Consider the following 20,013-nt stretch of genomic DNA (forward strand, 5'->3'; position numbering starts at 1 on the left):
AGTCTTTGCAAGTTATCATCATTACAGTTGCTTTTACCATTATCTTCTGAAAGAATAGTTTCCTCTCTGCATTCAGTTTGTCCTCAGCTCCAGTTTGTCACTCCTTTCCACATACACACATCAGTCAAGAGACAAAAAGAAAAGCTATTTTTCAGGGTTTCCTTTCTTTTCTGGTTTAAGGGTTCTTGTGTTCATTGTTTCGAAAAGCCGAATTTGGGTCATGTGAATTCATTCTTAAGCACGTATCAGTCCATTAGGAAGAGCTGGCACTGAAGCAAGAAGTAAACATCCTTGAGCTACTTTGACACAGTCTGTCTGAAACAAAAACTGCTGGTGTGGCCATGACCTGCTCTGAGGGTAAAACTGAGTGCCAGTTCAGTGGGTTTCAAGGAAATCCCGCCCTTAGGGGAACACTTATGTGGTCATCCAGAATAACTCTTCTCCACTTTGAGGTTCACACTACCTCACACTACCATTCATTTTTCCTAAATAATGTGTTATTAGAGTTATTAAAGCAGCATAATTACTGTATTTCCTGTTATGTGACAATGGCATGCAAACAGGTAAGAAAAGTGAGTTAAAGGACTAAAGCTTTCACCCATTTGGGGTAGTCAACTTGTGTAGTTGGTCTGGAGAAAATATTGTGTTATGGTTAAAAGATTTAATCTGGGGATATATATTTTTTTTTCTTTCTGACTACTTGAAAGAAAACACATAAGGATTTTTGAAATCCCTCCTTCCAAACACTACTTCTCTGTAAGGATATCCTTCAGCTTCATAACCTGTGAGCAATTCAGAAATAGCAAAAGCCCCAGCTCCTTAGACTACACAGTCCTATTCCCCTTCCCATTTTTGCCTAATGAATCTGAATTTCTCTTCTGCATTATAAAAGAGACTAGCAGAGAGGCACAGCCTCTCTCTTCTCAGCTTGAGGCCTGGTGGGAGGCGAGCTCTCCAAGGATGTAGGATGTGACCAGTCCAAAGATGCCGATGCACAGGACGGCTGAACAAGGGTCCCCAGTGCTCTGGACATGGAAATCTCTCTCTGAATTAGCTCTCAGTCTCTCCCTGCTCCAGAATCATGGATGGAAAATGGAGATGGCATGAACTTCCAGCCTTGTAGAGGTGTAATGGGCTCCAGCATGTTAAAACAGATGGACAGCCTGGAACTACCATAGCAGATATCACATAGCATAAAGAATGCTTGACTGTTAATAAGAAGAGGGTCTGGGGGCTATTGCACTGTCCCTGTAGAGAGCAGAGACTGTCCATGGCATCATTAAATATATGTTTTGTCTGTGTGTGTGTGTTCAGCTGAGCTGCTATTCAGTTTAAGGGTTAATTCACTTGAAATTCACAAAGGGATAAAGTAACAACAAGATTCCCTCATTTGTAAAAGTTTTCTCTGTTTTTCCACACTGTTGCATTTGCATATGCATATATATATATATGTATATATATATATATGGTTAGATACCTCTATTTATATTCTCTGACAACATTTATTTTGGGGCTAGAATAAAATGAGGTTAACAAAGCAATTTTGGAAGAATCAAATTAAGATGTATTTTTAGATAAGATAGTTTCAACTAAAACCATATCTTAGCATAATATCTATAACATAAAAAGGTTTTCTTTTCCTTCAAAGTAAAGGTATAATTATGCTATAGATTGAGTGTTCATGAACTGTAGTCTATAAGAAATAGCTGTTAACAGAAAAATGTCCCTCACATTTCAAACACTCCAGAAATAAAATAATTGCAGTAAATGGATTTATTGTAATAGTAAAGTAGCAGCAGATAAGTCATTTTTTTCATTCAATTAGGACGTTTTGTGCTGTTTATTTTATTACCAGCCACCACCAAACAGAGCTACAGTAAACGATTACAGAAATTGTGTTCAATTAACTACGGAGGAAGCCAGTTCTACCCTGGTGTTTATTTGAAATAGCGGACACCTCCATCAGAAGTGGCCCTCTCCAGTTCTGCCTAGCAGAACAAGCTCTTACAAGCAGCTGTTGCTCACAGATCCTATCTCCAGTGTAACTATTCAACCAAGATCAACTGTTCTCTTCTTCAAGAGACTACATCACGTTGATAGATACTGTGTTTGCACATAGTGAATTTTGTCCACTTTTCTGATTATGAACAGCAGTGCAAGAAGCTGGTAGCATCTCCAGTTCCCATGGACCTGGCAAGGTGTGCCTGTAAGGGCAAGGCCAATGAGTTGCTGAAGCATGAAGTTTAAAGTCTACCTACTGTTAAAAACAACAACAACAACAACAATAAAAAATATTGCATGAGAGATTATTTTAGTATTAAAAATTAAAGTAGATGAGAGGAAAGGAGGAATTTTGCAAATATCCTCTTATTAGAGCAAAATGGCACTTTTTCTATCTCAAAAAAAAAAAACACAAAACAGGGCTTCAAGTAACCTTTATGCTTTTGCCATCACCAAGAGCTTTTTCAACAAGGTATTTGATTGTAAACTAGACAAATACGCCTCCTGTATTCAAAAGATCACCCAGAAGGTCCTGGACAACCATTGGGATAGTCTGTGCCTACCAAAATCCCTACTTTCTAGAATTTCAGTTAAGAGGATAAATGGCTTTCAGTGTCAGCAAAGAAGCAATTCAGTCTTTGGAGTCTACACTACACAAGGCTCTCTCCTAGTCCAGGCTTTCACACTTTATTAAACAAGAAGCTCATACAAACAATTAATACTTAAGTCATGTTTTTGTCCTTGTGGACAAAAAATTAATACTTGAGTCATGTTTTTGTCCTCCATTGGCCTAATTCTCAAGAGTCTTTGCAAAATATGTTGCCACATGACTAATTCATGTTCAAGGTAGTGCTTGCTGGGCTGTTCTGCCTAAGACAAGAGAGCAGCCACCGATCACTTATTGTCAGCCAAGTATGCAACAAAGAGAAAACGAATGAACTGGTAGAAGAGTAAGTCATCTGTCTTGCCAGGGGACTAATTGGCATCAGCAACTTGAGCACTGTAGGTAACCCAACATAAACATTTGTAATAAATTATTTCTGTTAGATAGTTTTCCTATGTGAATAAAATAGTCTGAAATTAGCAGAACTGCTGTAGTTTTCAGAACCTTTATTAGGTAACCGAACGTACTATTTTACACAGTGCATTTTAAGAGAAAATTGCCCTGGCAACACAGAAAAAATGAACCAAATCCATTGCATTCTGGCACGAATGTCTTTGGGTGAACTCAAGCTGTTACACTTGCAGGATCAACCCAGATACCGCAGACACAGGATTAACCCAGATATTATTTTCAAAGGCTTCTCCACAGCTGATTTTAATGAACACTGATGCAAAGTCCTTATGCTTTACACTGACATTAACAACTTCACAGCATTTTAAGTAAGTGCAAGGGCATCCTAGGTAAGCCTGGTCTTTTTGACCTGGATTTATGTGTTGCACTGAGTTAGCTGCATTCGACACGATTCAGGAAACAAACCATACTTTATCTAGCTATTCTGAAGGAAGATGTATGCACTTATTTTGGGCTTTTTCTCTGGTGATATCTGATGACACTGAATGGAGGGCTGGAGGAGCTCCTGCTGTATCCTGATGCTCATCCTCACACCCAGGATTACAGTCCTTAAGTCTAGCCATGCTTTTAGCTGAGGAAGCTGCCATTTCAGATGTCGGTGCCCTGATCTACCCTTTGCTTCCTGTGTGATTATGGTTCTTGCTCCAGGCTGTGAGCTAACTAATGAAGGAAAATAGTTAATTTTCATGAGTGCCACTCAAAAAATCTGTGCAGCAACCCTGAGCCTGGGCTGGCAGTAACCAGCATAACAGGGATGGAGCCAGCTCCAGCTTACACCAGCCCAGGGCCTGACCCTGCTGCACCACTGCGTGGAGTTGGCTTTTCCCTGAGGAGGATGATAAAATACAGTTTAGCCTCAGCTATATCACAAGAAATCAGATGAAACACAGCAATTGCCAGAACTGGCTTCCCAGAGGGCTCAGCTTAAAGAATTTCATGAAAAAGCATAATTCAGTTAGCTTGGAAACAGTTAACATGATAAAGGAAGCACCCAGCTTTGCAGCAAAAAGAAAGCAAGCATCTTGGAGGCACTGGAAAGGCATCGTACTGCCCTGCTGCATCTGTCTGTGGTTGTCAGCAGATATCCTCCCTTGCCTGGGGTCCATGGCAGCCTGAATGAGAGGGTGACTCCTGTTGCCCTACAGAAATGCTACTGTGTTATGGACTGATGGCACCAGAGACAATGTGTGACATCTGTAGATTTGTGGTGAACCTGCAGGAGCATCTACATGGGCAGCAATCAATTACTGCAGCTTAACTGCATTGTGTTTACCAGAAAATTAGGTATAGCTTAGAACATGATGGCAGGGTTTTGGAGAGGCAGAAGAAGGATCCTGCCTGTGGCAGTAACTGGAAGCCTGATCTTCCAGTGCAGGCGTGGGCAAAGGAGGCGTCTGGCATGGCACCTCCCCATGCAGGTGTACTGCACACATACTATGGCACAAGCAACCTATATACATATATGTATATTAAATCACAGCCCAGCTCACTGCAAGGAAAAACTGTCCAGTCCTGATCATCTTTCTGAGATATTTTAATTACTGTTTTCCTTGGGCTCCTCTAACGAACCAATAATCTCAAAAGATTCGACCCACAAACGCACACTGGTTAAAAAAAGATCACATGTACATTTCTGTTCTCAATCTTGCTACACAAAATGTAGAGACAAACTGCTACTGGCAGGAAGGTTAAATGATAGAAATAACCAGGATGCCTCTCAGTTGGTGCTCTCTGCAGCTGTCATGGAGTCCAGCAGGAGTGGGGGCTGCTCGGCACCCTGTTAAAGAGGTTCCTCTCCGTGTAGGCACACATACACGCATCAGCACCCTCCCTGCCTGTGCATCCTGCCCATTTTGTTCTGGCACATACGCCTAACAACTTCATCCTACAATTAAAGCTCTGCACACACAGGCGTGCACACTGACACCCCCTCTGCAAAGAGCACACACACATACAAAACCTAACGACAGGCACCAGCAAAATTTAGCACAGCTTTGCAGGCAGAAAAGTGCTCACTGAAGCCATGCAGTGCACACCCAACCCACAGCGACCGGTGTCTTATCGTTATGTATAATCAATAACACCACTCCACATTAGCAGCACAGTGCCCACACCCTCCCGACCCCATCCTTGCAGCATGGTCCTGTGCACGAAGCACAGGGAGCGACGAGCAGGCATGACACGAGCACTGCATGAGACAGGCTCCAGCAGCGAGAGATGCTGCATGTCGGGGTGGGCTCTCCCCAGCTTTCAGGCGTGTGATCTGCATATCTAATAATGGACAAATTTAGTTAATCCGTCCTTTCTGGCTTCGGTCCCTTACCTTGAAATGCTGCAGTTGAAGTATCTGGTCCTCAAGCTGTTGTCTCTTGCCTTCTATTTCTGTCTGCCTTTTCCTTTTCTCCTTGGAAAAATAATTTCAGAGAGAGAGAGAGAGAGAGAGAGATCGTCAGAGAAATGGAGGATTTAAGGGTGGCGGATTCACAGGAGCATGCAGGCAGCCACGCACATCTGTACAGATGCCACCAGTCCCGTTTCACCTGCTCTCTGCTCGCTGGGAGGGTGCCAGCCCCGGACCAGCCGGTCGCTCACCGGCAGCAGAAATTCTCCTCGCTGGCTGCCGGCAGCCGGAGCAGCAACAGCGTGCACAGTCCCAGAGGAGGGGAGAACACAGGCATCGCGGCTCGGAGGGAAGTTAAAGGGACACAGATGCTCTTTCTCGTGCCAGACCCCGGGGCAGGGGTGGGGACCGCCGTGTGATGGTAACGCCATGAGAGGGCATCACCCATGAAGGGAGGTGGGCTACAGGTGGAGATGTCCCCTCGGGGCAGGTGCTGAGGCTCCAAGCCCCCAGCCTCTTGGGGAAAATGTGTTTTGTTTGGATTGCACAGGGCTGATCTGAGGCATATATGGGGCAGGTAGCCTGCTCACTTTGTTTGGGATTCAAAGCACAACTGCAGAGGAGATGCTGGCCCATGGTGGCTCCCAGTGGCCAGGCTGGCCACATATTGTGCCAGCAGCTGGTGGTTCTCAAGGTCACCTCCACAAACATCTCCACCAACCCATGCTCAGCAGCAGGCTGTCCCAGAGCTTTCAGGAGGGGGACTATCTGCTCTCCTCATCCTCCACCCCTCCCCATTATGGAGCACCAACCTGTTGCCTTGCCCAAATTTTATGTGCCTGGCAGGGAGCATTGCTCCTCACCCATCTCCAGCCCGTTCCAGGTTCCCCTTCCCACAGGTGTTTTCTCATGTTAAACTTCCCAACCAAGACAGAAATACCAAGTAGTAAACACAGATAGGCCATGCCAAAACCACATCAGCCGCAGCTTTTACTGGAACAACAGTTTTCATCTTTTACCTGTTGGAAGCATGTTTTAGTTATTTAAATATTTCTGCAGCTGTAAGGTTGGGCTGGAAGACATTTGGAGATTCATTCAGTCCCCAAAATCATTCTGTGTTCCATTTCTGGGTGTCCTACTGGGAATTCACCACTTTCTAGGGATTTCAAACCTTTTTGTCTTATTCTCAGGGGGCATAAAGGAAGATGGTTTTAGGCACAAATGATTTATGTTTATATTGGACCTCAAACCATGGCATTTTGAGTAAAAGCACAACATTTGCAAAGAAGATAAAGCCACGTTTATTTATTTATTTATTTATTTATTTATTTTTATGCCAGGTTCACTCAAAATGGAGTCAGTTAACTGCCTGGACCTATTGAAAAGTGAGACATGAGAACAAGTAAGGGGAGGGCTGGATTAACAAACCGTAGAGAAGCTAAGAAGTCAAATGCTGCATATGTCAAGAAGTTCTGCAACATACTGCATGTTCCTTCATGCTGATTGCATGTATCCAGATCTACACATAAACACACACACACAGAGCTGCCAGAGGGACATAAGAATATTACCACTGAACAAAAATATTCTGACAAAGTTGTTTTGGAAAAGGAAAATTGGCTTTTTGGATAACTAAAATGTCACAAATGGAGTCTGTCTTCATCTGAAAATGACATTGTGCTGTTCTATGCATGCAGAAGACAATTTGCATTGAGCACACGCAGGCATACAAAATTTATGCATGCACCTTTAAAAATCACTCTTTATATAAAATTGATAGCCTGTGGAACATTCCTCCTATCGCTCCTCCAATCCTATCCTATCTCCCCTCTGTGTTTTTGAATGGAGCAGGATATTGCATGGCCCTGAGGTTAAAAAAAACAACAGCACAGCATTCTTCAGGGCTCTTTTTTATTTTTTATTTATTTATTTATTTTTTTTTTAATCATGTAATATTAACTGTGTACTTAATTGGGGAGCAAAAAAACTTAAACTTCCCAAAATAGCTGGTCAGCCATGGACCTGAATAAAGTGGTTATAAAAGCTGTTCCCGTTAATGGCCTAATATTCTCACAATAAGGATAATTCTCTCTTGCTTGTGCTAAGCTGAGCAGACTGACATAATGCTTGGATCTGATGTATGCAGGCATTAACAGTGTGCATCAGATGCGCCATAGGCCAGCATAAGGCACCTGCATCTTCACAATTAACTGACCTACATTTCTATTTGTTTGTAGATAGACATATATATGTATGTGTGCGTGTGTGTTTTCTACCCTTCACAAAAGCCTTCCTGCTCAAATACACGACAAAAATCACTGTGGTACTTTCTCTGACTGGCTGTGTCATGCCTTATAATGGATGTGACAAGACAGCCTTATAAAACATAGATGGAAACTTCTTTTCTTTGTGAGAAAGGGAAAGCACTTAGAGTATTTTCCCTGTAGGCATCAACACAGCAGGCACTAAAATACTTGAACTACTTACTAACTAGTGGGCTTCCATTGAGTTAAATTGGAATATTGCTCACATTTCCATTTTACTGGCTCTCAGTCAGCCTGACCACACACCTCCACCCTCTCATTTTGCACCATGACAGAAAAGAGATTTTTTTCTTCTGAAGATTGCATGAATTGCAACACGGGTTGGGACTTTTCACCTTCATGTGACTCGATCACATTCATTCTGGGTTTCTCCCAGTCACTGAAGGCTGTGTGCACACACATTTCTGTTTTATACATGCATGTTCTGAAAAGATGTGGTAAAAGACTGGACAGGCTGACAAAAATTCCTGTAAAAATCAGTATCAAGGATTTTAGGTATTCAGTAGATGAAGCAAGTTCTCATTCAGGACTTTACTGAAAGCATGAGGATGTAAAGCACATGCTTAAACAGAAAATAATACTTTCCTATGTTGAAGCCTGTAAAGTAAATGTTCCTCCTTATTCTATCCATCTAGTTGAAGATACATACATACATACATACATACATACATACATACATACATATATATATATATATATATTTTTTTTTTTTTTTCTCAAGCAAGCCTATCAATTTACTAAGGCTCCTATCACCAAGAGAATAAAGTGATCTCCTTAAATGAATAGGTTTACTCCACACAGCTCTGTTTCAATGCATGTCCTCTCTGACATTGCAATGAATATCCCACCATTGCTTCAGTTAGATATTGATGCTAATCTCCCCCAGCAGATGACCCAATCTGGGACACAAGAAGTTCCCCCTTAACACCAGATGTTTTTTACAGTGCAGGTGATGGAGCACTGGCACAGGTTGCCCAGAGTCTCTGGATTGTCCCTTCTTGGAGATCCTCAAAAGCCATCAGGATATAGGCCTGGGCAGCCTGCTCTGGGTGGCCCTGTTCGAGCAGGAGATGGACCAGATGGACCCAGAGGTCCCTGCCAGCCTCAACCCTTCTCTCATTCTGTGAGAGCCTCTTTCTGTGACTGATATTCTGTGATGGGGGTTGATTAGCTTTACCTACACCAATGAGCACCAAAGCCACATTTCACTCTGCAGTGTTAAACAAGGCTCTTTCAAAGTTTTCCCACTATCATTACACCAGCCCATGACATCCAGTCCCTTAAGTTTCACAGCAGCAGCTTCAGTTTTGTCAAAAACTACCCAAGTGAAGCTTGAAAGGCAAGAGAGAGATGGCTAAGTGTGATCTGGGGTTGAGGGAGACACCCACCTGGATACCAAGAGCACAAGAGGATTGGATATTGTATAGTTCCTATACATGTTGAGGATGCTACTGAAAACTGTAGATTAGGCAGAGCTATTCTGTGGGCACCAAAGTGTTTTTTTTCTTTGTTTTGTTTTGTTTTGTTTTGTTTTCCCAGAAAGCAAATAAAAGATAAAAACTAGGTTTAAAAGGGTTGGAGAAAACAGGCATAGCATCCAGCTTTACTGTGAATATTGTAGGTTTAGCAGAAAAGATTTATATCTTTCTGAGGAGTTCTGCTTTTGTAACAATATAAACGTCCCGCTTGGAGAGTTACGCTTTCCAAAATGGTAGAGTGATGACCATGAATAAAACAAGATTCTAAATTTATGTCTTTCCCTTCATCAACAGTGCTAGGAAAATGAGAAAGTGAAAGTATTTGAGTTTTATTTTTTTTACTCACAGATCCAAATGGTGGGAAAGGAACATAGGTCAAAGGGCAAACTGACTCACATCTTGAAATCTACTTAATGAAAAATGAGATTTGTATTCAGCAGTTCACGTGTGATGCCAAAAGTAGAACATGGAAAATATAAATGTATTTCCCTTTATGAGAGGCTTGTTTTTGGAAAGAAAGCAATTGCTGCACGGTGCTAAATTTGGCCAGTGCAACTTTCCTATTCCCCCCCCCCCCTCACCCCCCTTCCCCCCAAAAAAAAGAATATCAGTTAGTAAGCAAAGATCCCATCTGGTTAGAAGAGAAAGAGTTGTCTGGAGGGTGAAAAGGAGATCTGTAAAACCATGAGTGGCACAGAGACCGTGAGTGGACATATACTGCTGTAGTGGGTTTACTTGTACAACTGCTCATGCTGTAAGATAGAAAGGGGCATCAGTGAAGCTGGAGGGGATAGGTTCAAACTCAAGGCATTGGTTTGCAGTGGAAATCCCCACCTCAGGGTGCTATGGCTGCTGGAAGATGCTGGGGGCTCCTGGGGACTCCAGGGGAGCCTGGTCACTGCCAGAAAAAGGGATACCATGAAGGATGCCACATAAACTCAGTTTCCTTCTCTTGTTCAGGATGCCCATGGACCAGAGATGGCGTTGAGGATGAAGAGGTATTTTGGAAGTTTTCATATACTTGTCCTTCTGTAGTGCACATGTTAACACCATCCATTTTATAGCCTTGTCAGAAATGGGATGCAGGAGTTTTTGTCTGATTCAGGACAGCTGCTCTCATGTTACAGTTGATCAAAATAATTTAGAGTTTAGTGTCAGACGTGTCAAACCACTCCAGTCAAAAAAGTAAAATCAAAGCAAACATAAGACCTTGAAAAAAACAAAACAAAACAAAACAAGCCACGTTATACCAAAATGCTTCCCTTTGACAGCGGAGTCACAGAAAATCTCGGTTTTCCATTGCAATGTCATTTTTGTTGTTCAGAAATTTGTTTGCACAGGGTGTGAAGGGATACAGAGATTATGTAGCTCTCAGGCTGGTAGCTGTCTGAGTAGAAGCATGCACCTCCAAAGCCATGTTAATCTTTGGGGCGATGGGGCCTTGGTGAAGTCCTCCACTCCGCTTGGTCTGGCAGAAACACCTGTTTTCTTTGGTCTCCAGCCAGCTCAGATACGTGCTGAAAGAGCTCCACAGAAACTAAGTGCTGTTTGATTGACCTCACCGGGGAAACATGCCCAGAGCCAACAGCAGGCTAAGGATTACAGTGCAGGCGAGGTAGGAAAATGGATGGAAAAATGACCAAACGTAAAGCCCGTGGTGAACACAGATTGTGTGCTGGAGCCTATGACCACAGAGGGGATGGGTAGAGCAAGACTGAGGAGTGAGTGGATGTTTCCACCAAGGGGTTTCCCGGTGGTTTCAAGCCAAGCAAGCACCTTGTCAGCCAAAGAGGAAGGGGTGGAGGGGGTGAGCTCCTGCCTGCTGTGTTGATGCAAAACAAATACACCAAAAAGTGGCACATGCAGAGGAAAATTACAGTCTGCTTCAAAGCAAGGAAAATAGTCATGAAAGCATATCTTCAAAGAAACACATGGATTTCTCTGACGAGGCATTATTTTCTCCACTTTGCACAGTTGGCAGGTATTATTCTCTGCTTCCTTAAAGCTCACAGATTTTTAGGACAGTGAGTAAGGAAACAAAGATGCAAAAAAGCTTCTGACACCTCATTTTTCTGCTGCCAGCTCAGGGACATCCAGAACTAGGGGAAAAGGAGCATACGGATTCTGTGAATCATTTCCATCTGTAGTCAGCATAACCCCAAGGAATCCTTCTTTATGGAGACCATTTCTCCCACAGGAGCTGCAGCTTTCCTCAGGGTGGTGGTTTAAATGGTAGTTCTCGTTGTGGTGACGGTGCTGCTTTAAGCAGTGAAACTAAACCTGTGGATTTGCTTTGTCTTTTGCAGTCCAGTGGTAATGCTTCACAGAAAAGAAAATATTAATAAAGACAGGATGGCAATTTTTTCCTTTTTTTTTTTTTTTTTTCTTTTTTCTTTTTTTCTTCTCCACCTTGCCTCATTCCTGCCCGGCCAATTTCTCTGTCTTCCTGCTGTGTTGAATGTGGGAAATGCTCATGACAGTGCCTGTCTCTGATAGCTGCAATGGCGCAGTCCCCTACTGAGAGCACTTGCTGAAATGCAGCTCTCAACATTTCCTGCAAACAGCACACCACACCGATCACTGCACCAGTGGAGATGAAGCAGATAGGACTGCAGCAGAACAAACACACCTCAGACCTCTGAGGTTCTGGCAGAAGGGTGCCTGCTGTTTTGGTTAGCCTGTGCCCACTGCCACTGCCTTGTTGCCAGGCCAAAATGGGGAGCCCATTGTCCTGCCAAGTGTACCAGAGCACAGCACCACATGTACCAAGGCTTGTCGTGGAAGGCTTGTCGTGATGGGCAGCCCTGCATTCTCCATCACTGCAAGCTGGAGGCCTGTCTAGCCTCCCCCCTCTGGCACCCGGAGTTTTCTGTTTCTTCAGATAATGGGGAATTACTCCTCCTCCTCCAGCTCCTCTCCTGTCATGCTCCTAGCAGAAATGGAGTCTGCATTCGTACCTTCCCAAGACTCATTTTTCTTTCCAACCACACCATCAACAGCACATAAACTTAAGCCTCCAGCTTTGTTTACTGAAGTGTTTCCCTGAAAGACCCTCCCTGCCCCAGTCCTCACAAACCCACAGGCACCTGGCAGAGATTTGTGTTATTTCAAACATGAGACAGGGGCAATTGCCCTGTATCTGTGTACTGTAACCCAGCTTCTGAACTTAGGGACACTCTGCTTTCTGTGCTGATGTGTAGCACCTAAGAAACTTCCACCCTGGCCCACCCCTACAGTCTCCTTGTGCAAGAGGCTTTTTGCCTACAGCCTAGCTTCATGATTTCAAACGTCTTGAGCTCCTGGGACCTTGGTGGCTCACTCTGCCTGAACCTGAACAAAGCAAACCATATGTTGGAAAGCTCTTGGTGGGAGGCAGGGACAACAGGAGTACGAGAAGTTGCTGCAACCTTTTCCACATATCATCTGTAAATCCATTATCTTTTAACAAAGCTGTGTGTCTCCATCACTCCAAACAACAAACAAATGGGTTTCTTGGGAAGGAGTGACAGGAGCTCCCAATGCACAGGTGCAGCAAATAAATGCCTGAGGTGAGCAGATGAAACTCATCCAAAAGATAAAGGCTGGGTTTGGCTATCTTCCTTATGCAAGCTCTTTCCACAGTTGTACGCATATCAGAAAGCAAAGGAAAGATCTTTCACCTCCTCTCTTATGGAACTGGCAGACTGTGTTAAACTGGAGATTGTTCCCACAAGGACCGACTCCCTTTAGATACACAGCTTGCCACTGTGTGCAGAAAAACCTGTCTTGGCATGTTGGTTTGGGCACAGAACAGGCTTGCTTCACAGAGGCAGACCCTGGTGAGAGAGTAAGCAGAAGGGCCTGGAAATTATAGAAATGCTTTTGTTTCTCATCTATCAGACAGGGTCCTGCTAAGACAAATATAGAATCACTTACAGAGAACTGCACCCTCAGGGTGAAGAAAGCAAGATGCACTCAGGCCAGAAATACATCTGCTTTCATTGCAGCCTTTCCTGTAGTCATGAGTGTCAGAGAAGTGAGTTGCTTATGTAGAAGAACTGGGTGGTTTGGAAGAGATAAAGAGATGCATCTCCCTGTAAACAGCCCAACTGCTTCCAGCAAAGGAGCAAACGTGTCTGGTTTCCAGCCCCCTTTCTTGCTGATTTTGTCACTTGCGTGCAGAATAACAGCTCTTGCTTGGATAGGGAAAACACACTCAGCATATTCATTTTATCAAATTCTCTGAAATGCTCCAGCTTTTCAGGCATCTAGTGGATGAACTATGCTTGTGTGATGGTGACAGATCGTTTTCTCCTGTGCTGACCAGTCAAAGCAAATAAAATAGCTCTGCATCCACATGCACTTTGTCCACAGCTAGTAGTTCAAGATAACCACAATAATCATCTTGTTGTTTGGACACCAAAGGAGGAGTTAATCCACATGGAGCCCTGCAGGATTTGCTCGTGCTCAGGGCTTCTAGATATGAGCATTTCATAACTGCTACAAGCCTACTGCCAATGTCAGACCCAAGGCTTTAAAGGGCAAAGCTGTCCAAAAGTAGAGAGGATCCTCCCTGGTGAAGACAAGAACCACTGAAGGGTTGAAGCAAAAACTCAGCTGCCCCGGGCATTTATAATTATTGCTCCCTGGTCACCGAATCCAACCACCATGGTGCACACAGGCAACAATTCCTTAATTAAAATCACCATGCATCTCAAACAACAAATAAAAGGATGGCACAGCTCCCAGAACAAAAGCTCTTAATGAAAAGTGATGAACGCGGGAAGGAATTTCCTTTTGAAGAACTGCCCCATTAGCATGTTTGAAAGGGTGCACAACAGAAAAAATGTGTCATTGAGAGGGTGAGGTAAAATTATTTTAGGGCAAATTACTTTGATATCCCATAGGGAAATTCCCACTTAGATGCAAACATCACCTCCATTTTGACATGACCAAGATTTTACCTGTAATTTCCTTGTTTCACTTAATGCTGCTGTGCCACTGGAAGCTGTGGTTTAAGTATAACACAATCCACAAGAATTTTTGAGTGAACAACACACATAATAAATCTTTGAAGTATGAAAAGACTTAGATAACATCTTCCTTCCTCCGAAATCTGAACTGAAACTCAACATGGGTTGAGGAATAAAGATACATTTCCCTATGCATTCACAATTTGATCAAGGGTGTCAATCTCTCAAATGGCACCTGAGAGATGATCAGGTGCATTAGAGTTCAAATATGTTTTCCAAAGGACTCCTACTTTTTTTTTTTTTTTCCTTTTTTTTTTTTCTTTTTTTTTTTTTTTCTTGAAGATGTGACATGACATGGCAGCAAACAGATACCTTTTGAATGTTGTATTCTCACCACTTACTGGATCTAAACAGTATTCCTTCTAAAGCTTCGCAGCCTTAACACTATCCCCCAGAACAGATCCATATGAGTTCTACAGCAACCCTCTCTGCAGCATCAGTTTTATTGGGAAAGTGCTCAAAAGTCTGAACAGTGCACATTGTTAAAGTAAATCATGAGGTAGGCATTTATCCATTATTCTGGATAATCCTTAACACCAGTCATAAATTAATTTTATTATTTAGTGTCTACTACAGCTAAGCTCCAAGGCTGTGTATAGCTAGCTAGCACTAGCCTTGTCGTACTGGAGTCTGAGCTAAATGGAAAAGTCAATGTCTTCTGCTGGCAAAATATTTTTCTTCCTAAAATTATGGTGGAAAAAGTCTAAATAATGTTGCATAAAACAAAATCTTCTATTTTCTGCAGAAACCAAGAAATAAGTTACTTTAAATCAACATTTTTTTCTACGCTTTTCTTTATAATATATTTTGCTTTAAAATGTTAACCAGACACCGATCTAAGTTTTATTTCATAAAAATATGCAAGTAATTTTTATTAGGCTGAATAAACTGTAGAAAACCAGTTCATTAACCCTCCCTACTCTCCTGTTATCTTTAATTGGCCTTGTTTTTTATTCATGGTGCTCAATGTACATCACTCCATGTTGTGCTGCTGAAGTGGAGAAAAACAGAATTTGGTTGGTATGGGCTTAACTTAGATTTCCACAGTTACAAAGGAAAGTGTGCCTTTCCTTTTTACTTTCCCGCCCCATGTGCTGCTAAAGGGGACATTAAAATGCTTGGGGAAACATCCCTGATTGCAGCAAGTTGTTGAATGAGCATAGAAACACCTATACAATGTTGATGTTGTCCTGCGAAGCAGGTGTTGGTTGTAATGTTATGACACCCTTTAAGGAATCTGTAACTCCTCCATTAAGAAATGAAAAATAATTCACAAAGGTTTTAATCCAAGACATCCAAGCCAAAACTGTTACCCTGTACACTGGCTTTCCTTTTAAGCATTATTTTTTGCTTGTTGAGGGCTTAGATCAGAATCACAGAGACTGTGATTTTGGCAGAATTAATTTTCCCTCTTTAGGGAAAACATATTTGCATTGCATGTATGACAGACATCCCAACTTCAAGCAACCTAAACTTCCCCAAGACACAGCAGATTATGCAAGAAGGAAAAAAAAACAGGCTTCCTCCTATGGAAAGGGGACAATCTCTGGCTGGTCAGCAAGGAGCAATGGCTGGAGCAATGGCCAGAGCCTGCTGGGATAACAGCAGTGTTAATTCTTCTACCTGAATCATATCCAGTTTTTTTCTTGTTATTTTCAAAGTAATGGGAGACAAGATCCAAATGAAGGAATTAATACACAGAGCAGGGCTTTGAGTTTTAATCCTTGCAGTCTGGCTGGATCAGCCAATTATTTCAGTGTCTTGGTGCTTCACATCAAAATGTTTTCACCGCATTGTCTCCTTGCTTGTGAGCATGGCAGCTTGCCCGCTGGCACCAGAGCTGTCCGTGCTGGGGATGATGTCCATGCCACCAGAGTAGGGGTGGGCTCACCTGCCGGGCTGCCACAGGGCTCCTTTGCTGCTGGAAAGTGCTTCTTGTCCTTTGCAAAATGCAGTCATTAGCTTAAACCCTAAGCTTTAACCCCTTAGCTTTTTTTTTTTTTTTTTTTTTTTTTTTTTTTTTTTTTTGTCTAAGTTATGTCTAACTATGGACATGAAATAAGGATGCTCATGTTGTCTGATGCTGACACAAGTTGCAGCTGGTTTGTTCAACTCCCAGTCTCTGTGTTCATGAAGGAAAGGCCACCTTGCTTTACACCCAGAAGAAAGAGGGAGACAAACTTCCCAAAGGGCACAGCAGGAAAAAGTCAAGAGCCTGGGACTTGCCAGCTTGCATACATCAGTGTACTGGGTCTGGCTGGAATGTTAACTTTCCCGGCAGCAGCCCATACAGTGCCGTACTCTGTACTTGTAGCTGGAACAGCAGTGTTATCACACCAGTGTTGTGTCTACTGCTGAGCAGCAGTGGCACAGCATTGAGCCTTTCTCTAACCCTCCTAGGGGGTGGGCAAAAAGTGAGGAGAGAAACATCACCAGGGCAGCTGACCTAAACCAATCAAAGGGATATTCCATACCATGTGGTGTCACACTCAGCAATAAAAGGTGGAAACAGGAAGAAGAGGGGAGGGGTGGGCTCTCGTTGAGAAGACGTCGGTCCTCCTCTCAAACACCGGCTGCGTGCGTTGAGGCCTTGCTTCAAGGATGTGGTCAATCATCGCTCATTTGTGGGAAGTAGGGAGTAATTTCTTTCCTCTGCACTTCCATATAGCTTTCATTTATTTTGTTTGTTTGTTTTCCTCCCTTTTTTCCCCTTTCCCTTTTATTTCCCCTTAGTTAAATTGTTTAGTTCATGGTAGTCTTTATTTAATTATTATAATTATTTCCCTTTAATTAAATTATCCTTATCTCAACCCATGAGTTCTTCTCTGCTTTACTTCTCCCCCTGCTCATCTAAAGAGGGGGAGTGAGAGAGCGCTTGTGGGGTTTAGCTGCCCAGCACGGTAAAACCACCACAATCAGTGTCCTTTCAATCTGCTGGTGCCGATGAGATTACACACCAATTCACAAGCAAGTCACCATTCTGGCTGAAGAGGTTGTAAGGGGCTGGGTCCCTCTTGCTTTTAACCAGCCTTGAAGACACAACACATTTGTACTTTTTGAAGACTGATGTGGGTCTCAGAGATCATCATAGCCCCTCTGCAGCTGGGAGGCAGGCATTCTGCTCAGCCCCAAGCCATCCCTGCAGTGCTGTGGGGTCTCAGCCTCCTCTCCAGCTCACCAGAAGAGTCACGTTACTCCAACATGAGACCACAGAGACCATAAATGATGAGTGCGATCGTGACTGTGCGGGTGGATATGTCTATCTGCTTGGCAAAAAAAAAAAGCATGCTTAGTATGTGATCTAGGCACGCTAAAAATCCTACCAGCCTCAGCTTTGGCATCTTGCCTACGCAGCACATAAAAGAACTGGCTTCATCTCCAACCCGCTTACTCTAAAGCTTATTTAATCTGACAGGTGTAGGATCACATGTCTCAACACTGAACTTTAGCAGTACATGGGAGGTATTGCTGCTATGTCATTCCTGTAGGTCAGGCATCCCAGCATTTTCTTGGTGAATAGGAGCAGCTGGGACACCACACTATGGATTGCATAACAAATTCATACACCCAGCTTCTCCTTGCACCACCAAAGGCAGAGACCACCCCGGCTCTAGCAATACACACAGACCCCACAACACCTTCCCACCAGCATGCAGCATTAAGAAAGGAGACTCGGTTAAGCACACCATGTGCCTTCTTGGTTCTTCATGATGGGTTAGCTGCAGGTCCTCAAGGCTCAGACCATGCAGGAGCTATAGGCCATGGAGGCTTTGGGTTGCAGGAATAGCAAAACATAGACAAATGCATGGTGTCAGCCTGCTGCACCAGCTGGGAGACCCAGGACATTGCAGAAAGGAAACACAGTCTAGATGCAGCTGCTTTGATGCTTTTCTCCAGAGCCCAGATCCATTTATAAATGGGCAGATTTCTGCTGTGCTGTTGAAGGTTTCCTCCTCCCAGAAACTGCCTGGGTTTGTCTGTGATTTGCATCCCAGCTGTGATTTCTCAGTGATTTTCATGCTTGTGTGCTGTGGAATTCACAGCTTCAAGGTCATCCCAGGGGCTGAAGTGACTGCTGCCTGGTTTGTACAGGTGTACATGCACAGGTGCTCGGGTTGGAGGGGGTTCAGGCAAAGCCTGTACAGTTTGGGTGAATTTCACACTCAGCTGACACTCTTGACAGGTTTCTAAACTGGTGAACTACTTAAATGGCTTATAAACAGCAAATACTTTGGCACAATAAACAAACAAAACTAAAACAGGACAGAGCAAAAGAGGCCTTGCCACTGTAACTTCAGGGATGTGGCGTGATTCTTGCCTCTTCCTGCCCATCTCCTCGTCAGAGCAAAGGGGACTCAACTCCTGACCATCTGCAAGATGCCCCATGGGTGCTATGTTACTGCTCATGTACAGCTTCTCTGCATTTACCTCAGTCTCCTGGAAACCCCTGTGCTAAAGAGGCTCCCCCTCTCCCCAGGGCACATAACTTTGTAACCTGATTTTAAAGTGGCTTCTCTCTTCTTTCCATGGAGCATTTCTGTCAGCCTTTCATTTCCATTAGCTAAAAAGTGTTGCAACATTGCAACAAGTCCTGATGGGGAACTGAAGCAGGGAGACCAGAGAGGGCATGACCACAGGTAGATCCTGCCCACAAAGTCAGGTTCTTTCTTGCTCTTGTTGTTACTCCATCCTGCCATCCCGAGCACAGCATTTTGCACACATAGGAGAGCTGTGTCTGCAGGAGTTCCTGGTCAAGGTTCTGTTTCATTCAGTCTGTGTAAAATGTGTTTGGTATTCATGTCTCTGTAAAATGTAGAGTGTATTTCTCTTTGATGCTAAATTCAGCTCTGGATGAAGATATAAAATGCAGCTTGCAGACACACTGCAATGTTTTATGTCGTTTATACTTTCTGTTCTCTTGCAAGAGCATCTAAATGTAAAAGGTCTGACTTTCCAAGTTGGCTGCATAGCTCAAGCAATGATATGCCAGAGCACTAGCTCTGAGGTCTCTACCCCAGCTCCTCTCCCTGCAGCTTCACTTTAGCATGAAAGACACAAAAAATTGAGATCTCTGACCACTTACATTGAAAGATCTTTAGAAATGTGCTCAAAAGGCACATTTTGTTGAAGGCAAGACAGACAGAAAGCACCACATAAATCCACTCATCTGCCTCTGGCTCTGTAGTATCAGGATATGTTGTAAATCTGAGTTCAACATGGTGTTTTCTCCATGCTCATGTTAAAATTAACCACTATAGTTTGCTTGTTGGTGGAAAAAATCAGCTAGTTGTATTTGTCCAGGATTTAGCAACATGGTGATAAGTATGTGTCTTTTCAAAATCTCAGTCAAAAAGGAAGCTCTGCTGAGCTGGATCTGGCCCTTGAAGTGTTAGAGGCAGCTTTTTTGTTGGAAGGTGTATGGAGTAAAAGGACACCTTTCTCTACTAATGGTGTTTGATGGGATCAGCTCCTCGCAGCAGGTGAGGCCAAAGTTACTGAGGCAAAGCTGGTTTGCCTTAGCAGAGCTGGCTCTCCCAGCTTGTCAAGCAGAGTATGTTTGTTTTTCTTGTGCATATTTCTTGCAAACCTCCTCAGAGATGCTCTGTTATGTTGATAAGGTGCTCATATTCTCTCTCTCTCTCTCTCTCTCCTCTCTCTCTCTCTTTTTTTTTTTTTTTTTTTTTTTTTTTTTTTTTTTTTTTTTTTTTTTTTTCCAGCTAGAAGGTAGAGTGGTGGATGGTAACAAGAGCTCCCCACCTACCTATCAAAGGACTTGAAGATT

The 20,013-nt window shown here is 43.2% G+C and overlaps 1 protein-coding gene across 2 annotated transcripts in view; it reads right to left on the reverse strand.

Annotated features, from left to right (window-relative positions):
- LOC116501229 (paralemmin-2-like) overlaps positions 1-20,013 on the reverse strand; it is a 63,615-nt gene that overhangs the window by 8,780 nt on the left and 34,822 nt on the right. Inside the window, exons 1-2 of one of the 2 annotated variants that reach the window (XR_004254386.1) lie at positions 5,586-5,694; positions 5,400-5,480 (exon numbers count right to left, since the gene is read on the reverse strand). Coding sequence is in view for 1 of the 2 variants with exons in the window: in XM_032206770.1 (XP_032062661.1) it covers positions 5,400-5,480 (81 nt within the window). In the remaining variant the exon portion in view is untranslated. Of the gene's footprint in view, positions 1-5,399; positions 5,481-5,585; positions 5,695-20,013 lie in introns of those variants that run through there. The other variant, XM_032206770.1, reaches the window with a different exon arrangement.

This window comes from Aythya fuligula, chromosome Z (assembly GCF_009819795.1).
Source record: "Aythya fuligula isolate bAytFul2 chromosome Z, bAytFul2.pri, whole genome shotgun sequence".
Classification (NCBI taxonomy): Eukaryota; Metazoa; Chordata; class Aves; order Anseriformes; family Anatidae; genus Aythya; species Aythya fuligula.